The following is a 13,562-nucleotide window of genomic DNA, read 5'->3' on the forward strand; positions in this document are numbered from 1 at the left end:
GCGGCCAACTGATGGTCTCTCTCATCAATATTTGTATTTCTTCCTCTCCAAAATCAATAAATAAAACAAAAATTAAAAGACTATACTATATTATAAATTAGTCAATGTTGAAATTCATTTTTACCAACTAGATCTACCAAATTCCTTTTTTTAATCATGGAAAACACTCAAGGGAAAGATACTGTCAATAATTATTTTAGATATGCTAATGAGGTGATAAATTTTATTTCTAGATAATATATGATGGGGCTTTTAGATAACATTTCGATAAGGACATTGTTCTTTTAGGCATTTTGGAACCATTGCTAGAGATCAACCTCCAACAGGACCTTCGTAAGCAATCCTTATACACGCATATTAACCCGGACACCAAACGCCACTCTGCCCTGACTTGGTTTCTGTAGCTCCTGACTTGGACAATTAGAAAGGCCGGCTGTGATGACCAATCCATTATAATGGACATGAGAAGCTAGGCTGCCCCAATGTGCCCCGGCCTTCCTCTGATGAATAAGTGATTATTAATTTTAAAACCCTGCAAGAACATTGCTTCAGTGTTTTTCATTCTTGGATTTCTCATTAACTAATCAGAGCGTGGGCCTCCCCTACAGGGTAAAATTATAAGTCTAAGTTTTAACTCTCTACCCAGCAATTAGTAACAGTAGGAAACATCTAACCCAAATAAACTTTACATTTTAGATGGCATTTTATTTAGGCCCGGGGACCAGGTAACAATATTTGTAGGTGGGAAGCAAAAGGTGTTGTGATGTGAGTGCCTCTAATTGCTCAAAGGGAGGGCTGTAGCTCTACTGATATTATTGGTTGCAGCAGTTAAACCCTGCTTTCCGCAGGACTCCAAGAGGGAGGGGTCAGACTGTTGTTGCTACAGCCTATGGGGAACGTGACAGTGATGTTAGGCATTCGCTCTTTGGCTGGGAGGAAGGGATGAATTTTGTAAATTAAGCTCATTGCTTTGGTCATCTATAAGGCATTTTAACCATTGAGTCCTCTGCCGTTTATACCTGAGTAATAGCATCTTTATAGTGCTCAGGCTCTTTTTAAGCTAATATCCTGTAGGAAGGGTCCTTCCGAATCCTAACTCTCTGATTCAGATTTTAATATCAAGCAATTATTTTATGTAAAATATATTTTTTTAAATGTGTCATGCTACAGTTTAGACAAGTGGGATGCTTGCACACTGTCCCCCACCTACCCATCCCTTCATGCTCAGTTTTTATGAAGGAGGATAGCCGCTCTATGTGGAAGGCGGGATTTTATGCATATCATTCCAAATGCTGCACAGCTGAAGCATTCACCAATCAAACAATCAGATCTAAATTCCTCACCTGCCAAATTCTCTCTCCCTACAAATGAACAGTCTCTGGTGAATTTATTCTGAATTTCCCTGGAGCTTAAGCTGGCAATCCTTATGAAATTTGTTGCAGCTGCAAAAATGTGCCTAAATATGGAAATAAAATCCCTAAATCATCCTCTGAATTAGAGTTAGCCTTTTCTCTCTCCCCTGCTCAGTACCCACAAGTGTTCATTGAAAGAGGGAATAAAAGCATCAATCCCTAAATTTCTATCTGCATAATAGCAAATTTGGGAAGCTGGTTAAAATTATTCTACTTGTACTGAATTGACTGGTCATTTTGGCATTTGTACTTGATTGAATATGTTTTGATGTTTCAAAAATTAAGCTGGGATTAACATGCTCATGCCTACAGATTGCCTCCCACACAGATTATCAATTTATGTGACCATTTAAAATATATATAGGCAGCAATTTAAGGTCACTTTAATTATACTTTAAATAGTGCAATAGTGTTATTAATTTAAATACATTGCTTGTATTTAACACTAATATAATTGTATAAATTGGTAAAGGTAAATGAGTAGAGGTAAATCCTGGAGGATAGAAATATAATATATTTAATAATATCCACAGGTGTAATCTTTTTTTAAAACTATGAGTGTAAGAATTAGTAAAGGACTAAGAAAACTTCAACAAATTTCAAAATTTTGTTCAGAAGGAACAAATATAACGTTTCAGCCCATAATATGTTTAAAATTGTACTCAAATGAATTGAAAAATAAAATAACTAGAACTTGACTAATCAGAATCATAAATTAACTTACAATTTTTTTCTGTACCTTGATTTTATAAGCGTTATAGGCCTCCCTCCCCAAAAGAAAAATCTAACAGTTGAAGATATTAAAATATATTCCATTGTATGTTCTGATATTCTGGAGTCGATGTGTATTCAGTCCAATTCATATATTATAGATTTTCATTTAATCTTTGATTAGCAAACGTATGTGAAGAAAACCCAGTAAAACCGAAATGTTATTGTTGGTGTGTGCGTTTTCTTTATAGGCAAGTAAATGCACATTGTTTTTCCACAGCTGGGCTTAGAAAGCCCTAAAACCACCTATACTCAACGTAAGGCAGTCTTGCCATGCAAATCCATTAAAACTGCACATTTTTCAAAAAGAAAACTATGTGCAATCACTCTTTTGATCAAATTCAAGATTGCCCTAAAACATAAATCAGAAGGAAGCTGTGAATATAAATTTTTGTCAGTCACTCTTTAGTAACCCCCCCCCACCCCCCCAAAAAAAAGAAAAATGAGAGAAATTTGTTTCTAATCATTCAAGGAAATGTGTCAGCAGAAAGCATTTTAGGTCAATGCAGTTCGTGACAATACACAAAAAAGCCTTTTTGTCCTCATTAATGCTTGCCTATATTCATGTATTTGGAAATGGCTACCTATATTGTCGAGATTTATAACTCTAAAACTGCTATTTTTCTGTGTGTGGGATGAATGTAATGAAGTGTAAGCATCCTGACACAGAAGGGTATCAGTTCTCAAAAATGACTAAGTTCCCTTTTTCCTCCTTGAACTTCCTTGAGTTGAGGAGCATCTGAGTTGCATCCATGAACAACTGTATCCCTTGGTTTCTAATTGAAGGCATTTTCATAACAAAGTACTGATTTAGTAAAAGCGGTACATAGGAGTCTCCATGCAAGAGAAACTGGAGTTTCCTAACATGCACATGATTTAAAAAATAAAAATAAAAAATAAGGTGCCTTGAGATGCTGGCAGTTTTAACATTTGGAACAAGAGTTCATGTGTATATTTACATCCTAACTGCTCAATTTTACCTTACAAGCTTCAATTTAGGAAAATATACAGTACTTTTGCATATAATGGTACCTTTGAGCCCCTGAGTCAAGTAGAGAGGATTTAAATACAAAAGGGAAAACAGCCATTAAAAGCACTTACATTGTATGTGGAATAAATAGTACAAAATGATTATTTCCCTGGAAGACCAGGATCGGAAACATGCCTGTGAAGACCCAAGATTCCTACAGTGCCTGGGGATGACTCTGTCAAAGAAGGATGCCTAGTTGGATGAAGGTAAGTTTTTCTTTGCCTTGAGTGAAGCTCTAAAGAAAGCTCCCTGTCTTGTTTTAAACACGAAGTCAAGTTGTCTTCCGAAGCCGGGTTCAGATGAACGCCACTTGAGAGTGCTTCTTTGGATTTCAGTTTAGATTTTTCAAGGTCTAGGAATTCAGGGCACTGATAGAAAGAAAAGAAAAGGTGCTTTTATAATTTATTTGGACAAATTTCCAAAATTACACTCATGAAATCTAAATATGTTTTCTTTCCCCATAAATATGTATTCACTTACTAGTATTAATCAACCTTTCCCTGCCAAAGATGGGTCAAGTCATTGTAGCTTAGGTGTTAGGTTAGGTAATGCCGAGCAATCATTCCAAGAACTTAAGTTTTACTCTGAAGTCAGAACAGTTTTAAAAAACAAAGCAAAACAAAATGTTATTTCACACTGAGTTTCCAGATGAGTTTTAACTCAAAATTCAAGACAAAACTGGGCTAGGAAGCATGGGTCATTTGTGAGAAGACAAAAGAAAAAGGAAAAGAAGGAAAAATCACTCATCAGTACTCAGAAAACATCTAAATCCACTGAAAACAAAGAACAAAACACATGGGTTTGCATGTTTCCCAGCCATTCAAAACTAGACATAAATGAATGTCTACCTCCGTATTTTAGAAAGATGGCTTTATTTTCCTTCTTCATATTTCCTCCTGTTATTAATATTGTTCCTGTCTTTTTTTAAAAAAAGGGGGTGTGTGCGTGTGTGTGTGTGTGTGTGTCTATGGAAAGTACCCTCACAGGGCGATCTGATGATAAATTCACCCTGTGCTAAATTGGCCAGGTCAGAGTAGGTAGTCACACCCCAGGCATATAACTTCTTTAGTAAAAGGTTTGACTTTGCCTTAAGTAAGCCCTGTCAATTTTTTTCTCTGTATCTAGGTTAACAGACCTTTGAAATAAAACATGACCATCCTCAAGAGAACACACACTGTTGTTCACTCTCCTGTGCTCCAGCCCCCACTGCGCTCTCTCCCTCCTCCAGGTAATGGCCCTCCGCTTTGCTGCACGATTCCACATGCATCGATGAAGCTGCAAGACTGTGATTCCCGGGGCATTTGCGATCTTGCTCCCCGGCATGTGTCGCCAGTTGGCTCAAATAAATTCTTCTAAAAATTCTCTATAGGTTTGGACGTTTCTTATGTCGACATTTCATCTCCCAGAATATTGTGCACTGAATTCCCACACTTTAAGGAAAGCTTTACACGATTGTGCTACACGATTGTGCTACACGATTGTGCTACACAGCCGTCCCTCGCCACCTTGCGCTTCTTTCGCAGCTTCACTCTACGGTGGTTTATCTCAAATATATTCATTAAAAAGTTGATGGAGACAGTGAAAATGATACAGCACGCGCTCGGTTGTCTGAGTCAATTACACACCCCTGTATTACAATTGAAATTGCTGTAGGGATGGACTGTAGGCCTATGGATTCGAGCACCCCAGGAATCCTTTAACACAGGGTGCATCCGCTAGAGTCTGGAAAGGATTAACCGCGATAAACGAGGGACGACTGTACATCCTTGTTTAAATAATCATTCTTAGATGCAATCTGGCCAGAGTGTTTAAGTAATTAGGGATGATTCCCAAAATAGAACCCCGAGGGAATTAGACTTTTAAAATGAACATAATTCAAAAGGGTTCATTGGAGGGCATCAGAGACAGGATGAAGGACACGTTTCATTCCTTCTCTCACCACCCTCCAGGTAAAAAGAAGAGTTTAAAGATCTTTGGTGATGTGTAGGGCACAGATATCTAAGATTACTACTCTGACATCCCTTGAACCTCAGGTCTTCTGTGGCCAGCTACTATTTTTCCTCCCTTCCTGCCTGAGACCTTGCCCAAGAGTGCATCTGGCCACTAGAGCAAATCACAGACTTTTCTCTGAAGAGCTTTTTGGACCCAGGGCTACTCCTTAGCTTTCAAAGCTCTGCCATATATACACATAACCACAGAACTTATATGCATGTATGTATAACCAACGGACACAGACAACAAAGCCGGGGAGGGGGTGGGGGGGGTGGGGAGGAGGGTGTCAATGGTGAAAAAAAGGAGAAATATTTGTAACAAAAATAAATTAATAAAAAAAAAAGATGGAATGTAAACTTAAGTAGACTGATTCTTGAGAAAAGCTTTTTTTTTTTTCTTTAAAAGTAGTGTTTTGAGATCATTATTCTAGGTCCATTGTTCTCAAACCTTAAATGAGCATAAGATTCAGGGGGAGCTTATATAAAATGCAGATTACTGGGCCCATTCCCAGAAATTCTAATGGAGTAGAAGGAGAACCTGCACTTCCCAGAGCGCCCCAGGTGACTCTGATTCAGGTGGTCCCTGGAACACACTTTGAGGGACTCTTGGTTGCACACTATCTGCACTCACTTGTGAGGAAGGACTGAAACTTCGATCAGTCTTGATGGATGCTCCCGGATGACTGGTTCTCATCAGGTGGATGGTGGGTCTCTGGTACTCCGCTCCTGCAGTCACCATACTGTAGGCCGGGGGGACCACGGTGCTTTGTTTCTGCAGCAACTGCAAGATGGTCTGGATGTCAGCAGTCACTTGGGATTCAAGTCTGCAGGACAGACAGAAATGAAGGAAGACAGTCCCCAAATAGTACATCATTGCAAAGAATTTGAGAAAATCTCAGCACCACTATTGTGTATTGATTCAATATGATTTCAAATCCACTTGTTTATGATTTAAGTGAAGTTGTTTTAATCCACCTGTTATGACAGAGACAAACACTGTAGAAGTGCAGTTGTTTTGATAAAAGAATGAAGTAAGTTGTATCAGGAAGTCATCTCCTCTGTTGTCTCGATAAGAACATGTGGAGAAGAAATGGTGGCAAAGGAACATGTAAACTAAAATTCTGAGAGTTTGTGAGGACAGTCCCAGAGTTTTGATCAGGGCACGTTGACATCTTGCTGACCAAAAAATAGCTCTTGAAGAGCTTGAGACATTTGCTCCTGCTGGGACCAAGGCGACTCTTGGGTCAGCAGTGGAACTAGAGGGCAGCCATCTCAGGAAGAGAAGAAACGTCTGTTCTGCCTCCCGGAGGCACTCCTTGTGGGCAGTGGCACAAAGCCACGCAGCGGCCCCTGCAGTGATAACTCTTGGAGCAGCCCGAGCCTCCACCAACACTGGGGCCTTTGTTCCCTAGCAATGTGCTCTAGCAACAAGGGCCTTTTATTTTTGTGCTGGCAGCTGGATGTCAGCTCTTGGTTGGCCAAGTGCCTCTTCCAAATGCCTACTCATATAAAAAAGTACCTCATCTAAATTTGGACTTTATTCCTTCTCTCTCTACCTGGAATAATAATGTAATTAATCTATCCTTGCTTTGCAGTATGTTATTTTCTCTATTTGGCTTATTAAGAGACATTATCCTGTGTGCTATTGGCTTGTGAAATTATAATTCCCAAAAGAAAACCTCTGCTAACTATATTGCTGGCAAAGACAATATGAGTCTCTGAGCATGGTTTTGCCACCCAAACAAAACAACCAGCAACAAACAGAATCACGGCCCTGCTTTAAACAAGAAGAACAGGAGAGGGAGCATGGAGATTCTCTCCCGGCTGATGCTAACTTTCTGTCTCATTAACGGTTCTGCTAAAGACCGCTGCTTTCTTGCTCGTTTAATAAGATCATAACAGCAAAACAGCTTAATTGAACAGACTACATTTTTACAGTGCACATTGTATTACATTTTTACAATGAAGCTTTATTGATTTCAAAATGTAAAACACGCTGAGAATCTATTTTTAATCAATTACCGTCTTTTCTTTGTAATCAGGCTTTGCTCAGTTTCTCGTGAACATTTATTTACTCTATAAAAAAGAGATTTGGTTAGCACATTTTATCATTTTTAAGTTTTTTAAACATTGATTTTGAGAGAGAGAGAGAGAGACAGAGACATCGGTGTGAGAGTGGAGCGTCCTCCCAGGATTGGAGCCGGCCACCCTCCAGTGCACAGGGCGACGCCAAACCCACTGAGCCACACCGGCCAGGGCATGGTTAGCACATTTCTGTCATAGTTAAAACAACTGGATACTTTCTTTTTTTTTAAATCCTCATCCGAGGACACTTTTCCATTTTTTGTACAGACAGTGTGGGAGGGAGAGAGAGGAAGAGAGAGAGAGAGAGAAATATCGATGTGAAAGGGACACATCGAGTGGCTGCCACCCGCACGACCGACCAGGGCCGGGGACAAACTGCAACCGAGGTACATGCCCTTAGCGGGGACCGAACCCGGGTCTCTCCGGACCGCAGGCCGACGCTCTAACCGCTGAGCCAAACCGGCCAGGGCTGGATACTTTCTTATTTGTTTCAAATTTATATCATCTTTATTTTACTTTGCCTACCTCCTATTCACATCAAGAATCGTATATTATTCATTATAGTCTTTCTGTAATGTTAAGTACTGTTAAATGTTAAATTCTTTCTCATCTACAGTTCAGGGTCTTTGGTATTTAAGAAACAAAACAATGTAAAAGTTTACTTGCTTCTATGATCCATCTGGCTTGCAAAACACCAATCTGATCATTTTTTAACTCAAAGCTCACAAGTAGCCAACTGGCTTGTTAATTTTATTCTCAAATTAAAATTCAAGGGAAAATACAATAGGGCTGATTCCCCTTCTTTGCATGTGTTAACAACATTTTAAAAAGGGAATTTTGAGGGCATCAGAACAGAAAATTTAGACCATATGCCTCTTTAGACAACTTTTAACTCTTTACTGACTTGGCTTACTCTTCTGTCTCTGAATGAAAAATGCAAAGAAAAGCTAAACCTTACCAAAAATGTTAAAATCATAAAAAAACTAATTTTGCTCAATTATATACATGCTATATGTATGGAAAAGAACTTAGGCTTTGATTAAAAGAGAAAATAAACCTGGAAAACATGAGAAAATATCATTTATTTTCTTTTTAACTCTCAGTATTAATTGATACTATAAATCTTCCTTCTGAAAAACATTATTCTTATAGGTTTTCTATATTTGATGTGCATATATATATATATATATATATAGATAGAGAGAGAGAGCTTATTGTCTTCTAAACCAATAGTTATAAACTATACGTGATTCTGCCTTGTAAATGACAAAAGCACACATTGAAAAAAGAAAAATCGTTATCAACTAATTTATTTATCTACTTGTTATCCAGAGGATTGATCTACTTTTTTTATGATAACAACTAAATTGAGCAGACTAGTTATTGCTGTACATCATTTTTCACTCCTCAGGGTCCAGCTCAAATTTAATCTGCAACCAAAACTCTTCCCTTACTCTACCCATTCAGAATTAATTTCTCTCTCCTCTGAGCTCCCAAAGAAAATTCTACATTCGGTCTTCATTGTAAATATTTCTGTACAAATTTATTCTGTCACTAACAACATTTAATATTTAGTGTGTGGCTTACACATGTTTATTACATTGGGTTTAAAAGAATTTGGGGATGGAGAGTACAATAAAAACTTCATCAGTAAGGGGGATTCAAGCCCCACTAGATAGTCAAACATTCTGGCAATGTTTCTGACACCTATGGAAGATTTTGGTAGTGGTCTCTGAGAAACGAGCTTTCTATATCATGGATTATGTCTGTTTGAACAGAGTCTCTGAAGAAAAAATATATTGGAAGGTGGAGTTTTATTCATTGAAACATGCTGCCATGAGCAGGACTCACTTCACCTTAAATGTGCTTATCAAACAAGTTTTATTTATCAGACTTGCTTCCAGAGCCTTACCTCCTTGTGTCCAGCTGTTCTGGGCTATTATGTCACGAACTGTGCCCATTTCCAATCAGTTCCCCACCTGGAAAGGGCCAGACTCTAAAATCCTATAAATATCCTACTTTTTATTCCCTCTGAGATATCACCGAGGCTCCATCAAGAGGGCAGACTCCCTTCCTGCCAGGATTTTGAATACTTACTTTTGTTTTTGTTAACTGCAGATCTGGTATTTTGGGTAATTCGATGCAATGATTAAATGTTGATGCCCCGAATTCCTTTGTTGAAGCTCTAACCCCTAATGTGACAGTATTAAGATGTGGTGCCTTTGGGAGGTGAGTAGGTCCTGAAGGTAGAGCCCTTATGAATGAAATTAGTGCCCTTATACAAGAGACCCCAGAGGGCTTCCTTTCGTTTTCTACCTGTGAGGATACACACAGAAGACAATCATCTGTGAACCAGGAAGCTAGCTCTCACCGGACACCAAATGTTCTGGTACCTCGATTTGGGACTTTCCAGCCTCCAGAACTGTGAGAAATAAATATTTGTTGTTTGTAAGCCACAATTCTATGGTATTTTATTACAGCAGCCTGAACAGACCAAGCCATTCAACAAAGGGGAGCTTTAGGGAAGAACTTCTTTATTAGGCATAGATTATATTTTCATGTTTTATGGCCAGGGTCTACTGGCTTCATTGGCCTACTCTTCTATTGAGACTAAATAATGTGCTTTACTCAGGAGGGATGACAGAGAATCTTTTTAAAAGTCCAGCTTGACCTTTAAAACTGAAAAGAACAACCCAGTTTTAAAGGTTTTTTGGTCAGTGAAGGGTACCAGCATATGTCACCCCAAACCGTGCTACTTGGGCATATTGATTATTTTGAGCTGCAGGCACATGAAAAACAGCAAATGCAGGGAGAGGCTTCCTCTGAACTCCTATTGTCTGTCTGAAGGCAGATCCCCCCAAACTAACTCAGTTGTCATAAATCCCCTCCCTGGGAGTTTTACCTACCAGGGAAGTCTGACTCTTGTCACAGGAGAGGAGATTAGAAGTTCCAGACCCAGGACGACTTTGTCACTAACCATCATTCCTCCCTTCTCTTTTTCTGTAGGTCTATTCATCTTCCCTGAAAACCATTGTCTCTCCTGTAAGAGGCCTACATGCCCCTTCCCTTGCTCTATTAAGATGGTATTTAACCTTGAATTCTGAGCCACTTTGGAAGTTACTTTTCCCTGGGCATTTCCCATGTATACATGAAGTATACATGTTAATAAACATGTTTGTTTCTCCCTTGTTGATCTGTCTTTTATTACAGGGGTCTCAGCTAAGAACTCAGAAGGGTAGAGGGAAAATTATTTTTCTTTCCCTACATCAGCATTGCTGTACTTCTATGTAAACTGAATGTTTTCATTCACTTATTCAAAGACTCACAATGGACCAGACACTGTACCAGGTAGGAAGGTGAAGGGAGGACATGATGATGAATAAAAGTGGACCCTAATCTTGGGTGCTGACTGGAACTGACGACTTCAGATGGGAAAATAAAGGAGGAGCATGAAAACTACAACTCTAGGTGAAGCAAGTACTCAGTGCCACAGTGAAGGCAACAGATACATTGCTCTGGGCGCTCTGCAAGGGATGGAACCATTGCTAAGAGCTTGCACATTCTCCAGGGCCTCCCTGCTCAAAGTGTGGTCCAAACTGGGAGCTCGTGGAATCTCTGCCCACTCCAGACCTACTGACGTAGAATCTGCATTTTAACAAGATCCCCAGGTGCTTAAAATGCACATTCAAGTTTGAGAAGCACTGCTTTAGGACCAGGTGTTAATGATTTCCCCAAATATGTATATCTGTAGACATAATCTATAAGAACATTTCTTAGGTGAACCTTTCCCACAAATATGGTTTAATTGGCCATTAAAGCAGAAAAGCGGCAGCAGCAGCAAGGACAATTCAAGACAGAACATTTGACTTTGCTTTTATTGCGTTGTGTACTTAATATGTGTATTTGGGCGAGACTAATGGGGGTGGAATCCATGGTTCTACATTGGAACAGAAGGCTGATGCTAAGCGAGGTGGAGCCAACTCGAGACAGCGTGCCAGGATTCTCACCCCACAAAATTAAAGACCAAATTGGGTTCCCTCTTCAAAATTGCTTTGCCTTCTAGAGTAAAGTGGAGGAAAGCAGTTGTTGGAGTTGGCAGCACAGTAAAAATATAACATTTTGGATTTTCTATTTAAGATGTCAAAAGGGGCTAAGCTGAGTTAGGCAATAAAGTATTTGTGGAAGTATCCGAAATAGAAGTTAGTCAAAGGAAAAGAAATATGTCTAAGGACATACAGATGCTGGGAACATGTCAAAACAGATTTTATTATACTTTGGCTGTGGAAATGTTTCTAACAATAATAATAATAACAAAGATAGTATAATAAAATAACAACAATTATTATAACTAATGGGCAGTTGCAAATCAAATGGGTTCTAGATGTATGTGCTCTTAAAATTTTATACTTTCAGCCCTGGGATATATTGCAAACAAATGTTTTCAGTAACGCTTTACTTAACACTAACTGCAGTGATTGGTACATATGACAAGGCAACAGGGGTAACCTAAACTATCAGCTTTAGTTCTGAGGAAAGGTCCAAATCAGCCCTGGCCAGTTTGGCTCAGTGATTAGAGCATTAGCCCATGGACCAGAGTCGCAGGTTTGATTCCCATTAAGGGCACGTACCTCGGTTGCAGTTCGTCCCTGGCCCTGGTCGGGTTTGTGCAGGAAGCAATCAGTCGATGTGTCTTTTTCACATCAATGTTTCTCTCTCTCTCCCTCTCTCTCCCTCTCACCCACTCTATCTGGAGATAAATAGAAAAATGTCCTTGGGTGAGGATTGAAAAATAAATAAATAAATAAATAAATAAATGTCTAAATCAGAAAATACAGAAATACATGTAAAGAAGGAGAATAAACTTGACAAACAGCAGTACTAGAAGTGAAGGTCATTGTTTTCTTTTAATCCTCACCTAAGGGCATTTTTCCATTTTTTGTTCAGATTAAGTGGGGGAAGAGAGAGAGAGAGAAACATCGACGTGAAAGGGACACATCGAGTGGCTGCCACCCACACAACCCAACCAGGGCCAGGGACAAACTGCAACCGAGGTACACGCCCTTAGTGGGAACCGAACCCTGGTCTCTCTGGACCACAGGCCGATGATCTAACTGTGAGCCAAACTGGCCAGGGCATGAAGGTCATTGTTAATCAAATTTTATGTAACTGTAAGTATAACACCCTTTACATAGCATATATAGTTTCCATGTGTATTGTCTTAGTCTTTACAATGGCATTGCAGAGAGAGATGAGTCAAAGAAAGACACTGAAGCTGGAGAAATTTCAGTGACTTCACCCAATCATTCTGTAAGTGGTCAAGTAGCAAAGTTATTACTTTAATTTAGGCTATTTACAAGTATTTTGCAAGTATTGTGCTAAAAATCTCACTGTTTTCCCTGACATTCATCCACTCACTTTTTTATTTAATAAACAAACTGAATATATATGTATATCTTGGCAGTAAAGAAATGGACAGTTATTTTCTCTCAGTCACAAGAATCAAAGAAGTTCAAGTTCAGGCCACACTCACATCGATTCTCATGTATTAGACAGTATATAGTTTTACATGTGTTAGAGATAAAATATCAAAGTTGCTTGGCACATATAGCAGGGAGAGCAATATTGCAAATGGATTAAAGTAACTAAATACGCTTCTCTAACCAATAATTATCATAATAAGTTCTTATAATTTAATTAGGAATTACTGACTCTAAGTAAATGATAACCTATTTCCTCAGGTGTGTTTTAATTTACAAAATTTGAATTTGACACTTGGGAATGAGATATGGATCTCAGCACCAGGCGATTTTAAATTAAATTATACTTTATGGTAATATATCTGTGTGTGCACACACAATTTAATGTGTTTACTATATTTGAAAATGTTCAGTTCTAGCATAAGAATTTTAAAAAGCAATAAAAAGAACAACAGGATAAATAAAACACATAAGAAATATTAATCTGAGTAAATAAATAGGGAACATACATAGTTTAGCAAAACTTTTTTTTTTAGGCAAAACTTAAATGATGTGTTAAGTATAGATAATGTATAAGCAAGTAACACATTAAACATCGGCATAATGTATTGGTGTATTAAATGCAGAGAGTATGGAAGTAACCTGTAAGACATGCCAAAAATAGAATAGAAATATGATGTAACAAACCAGAGCGTAGCTGATAACATAGAAAGAGATGAAAAGAACAAATTATTTTTACGTCACCACGGAGCAGACACTTTCACCCCCAAATTTGATCACCCATTGGTGATGCACA

The 13,562-nt window shown here is 38.6% G+C and overlaps 1 protein-coding gene across 1 annotated transcript in view; it reads right to left on the reverse strand.

The window, feature by feature from the left end:
* Positions 1-2,907: 2,907 nt before the first annotated feature.
* The window catches only part of KCNH7 (potassium voltage-gated channel subfamily H member 7), a 444,235-nt gene continuing 433,580 nt past the window's right edge, over positions 2,908-13,562 (reverse strand). Inside the window, exons 15-16 of the mRNA XM_036254388.1 lie at positions 5,836-6,028; positions 2,908-3,581 (exon numbers count right to left, since the gene is read on the reverse strand). Of these exons, the coding sequence (XP_036110281.1) occupies positions 3,315-3,581; positions 5,836-6,028 (460 nt within the window). The 3' untranslated portion in view covers positions 2,908-3,314. The remainder of the gene's footprint in view (positions 3,582-5,835; positions 6,029-13,562) is intronic.

This window comes from Molossus molossus, unplaced genomic scaffold (assembly GCF_014108415.1).
Source record: "Molossus molossus isolate mMolMol1 unplaced genomic scaffold, mMolMol1.p scaffold_m16_p_11, whole genome shotgun sequence".
NCBI lineage: Eukaryota > Metazoa > Chordata > Mammalia > Chiroptera > Molossidae > Molossus > Molossus molossus.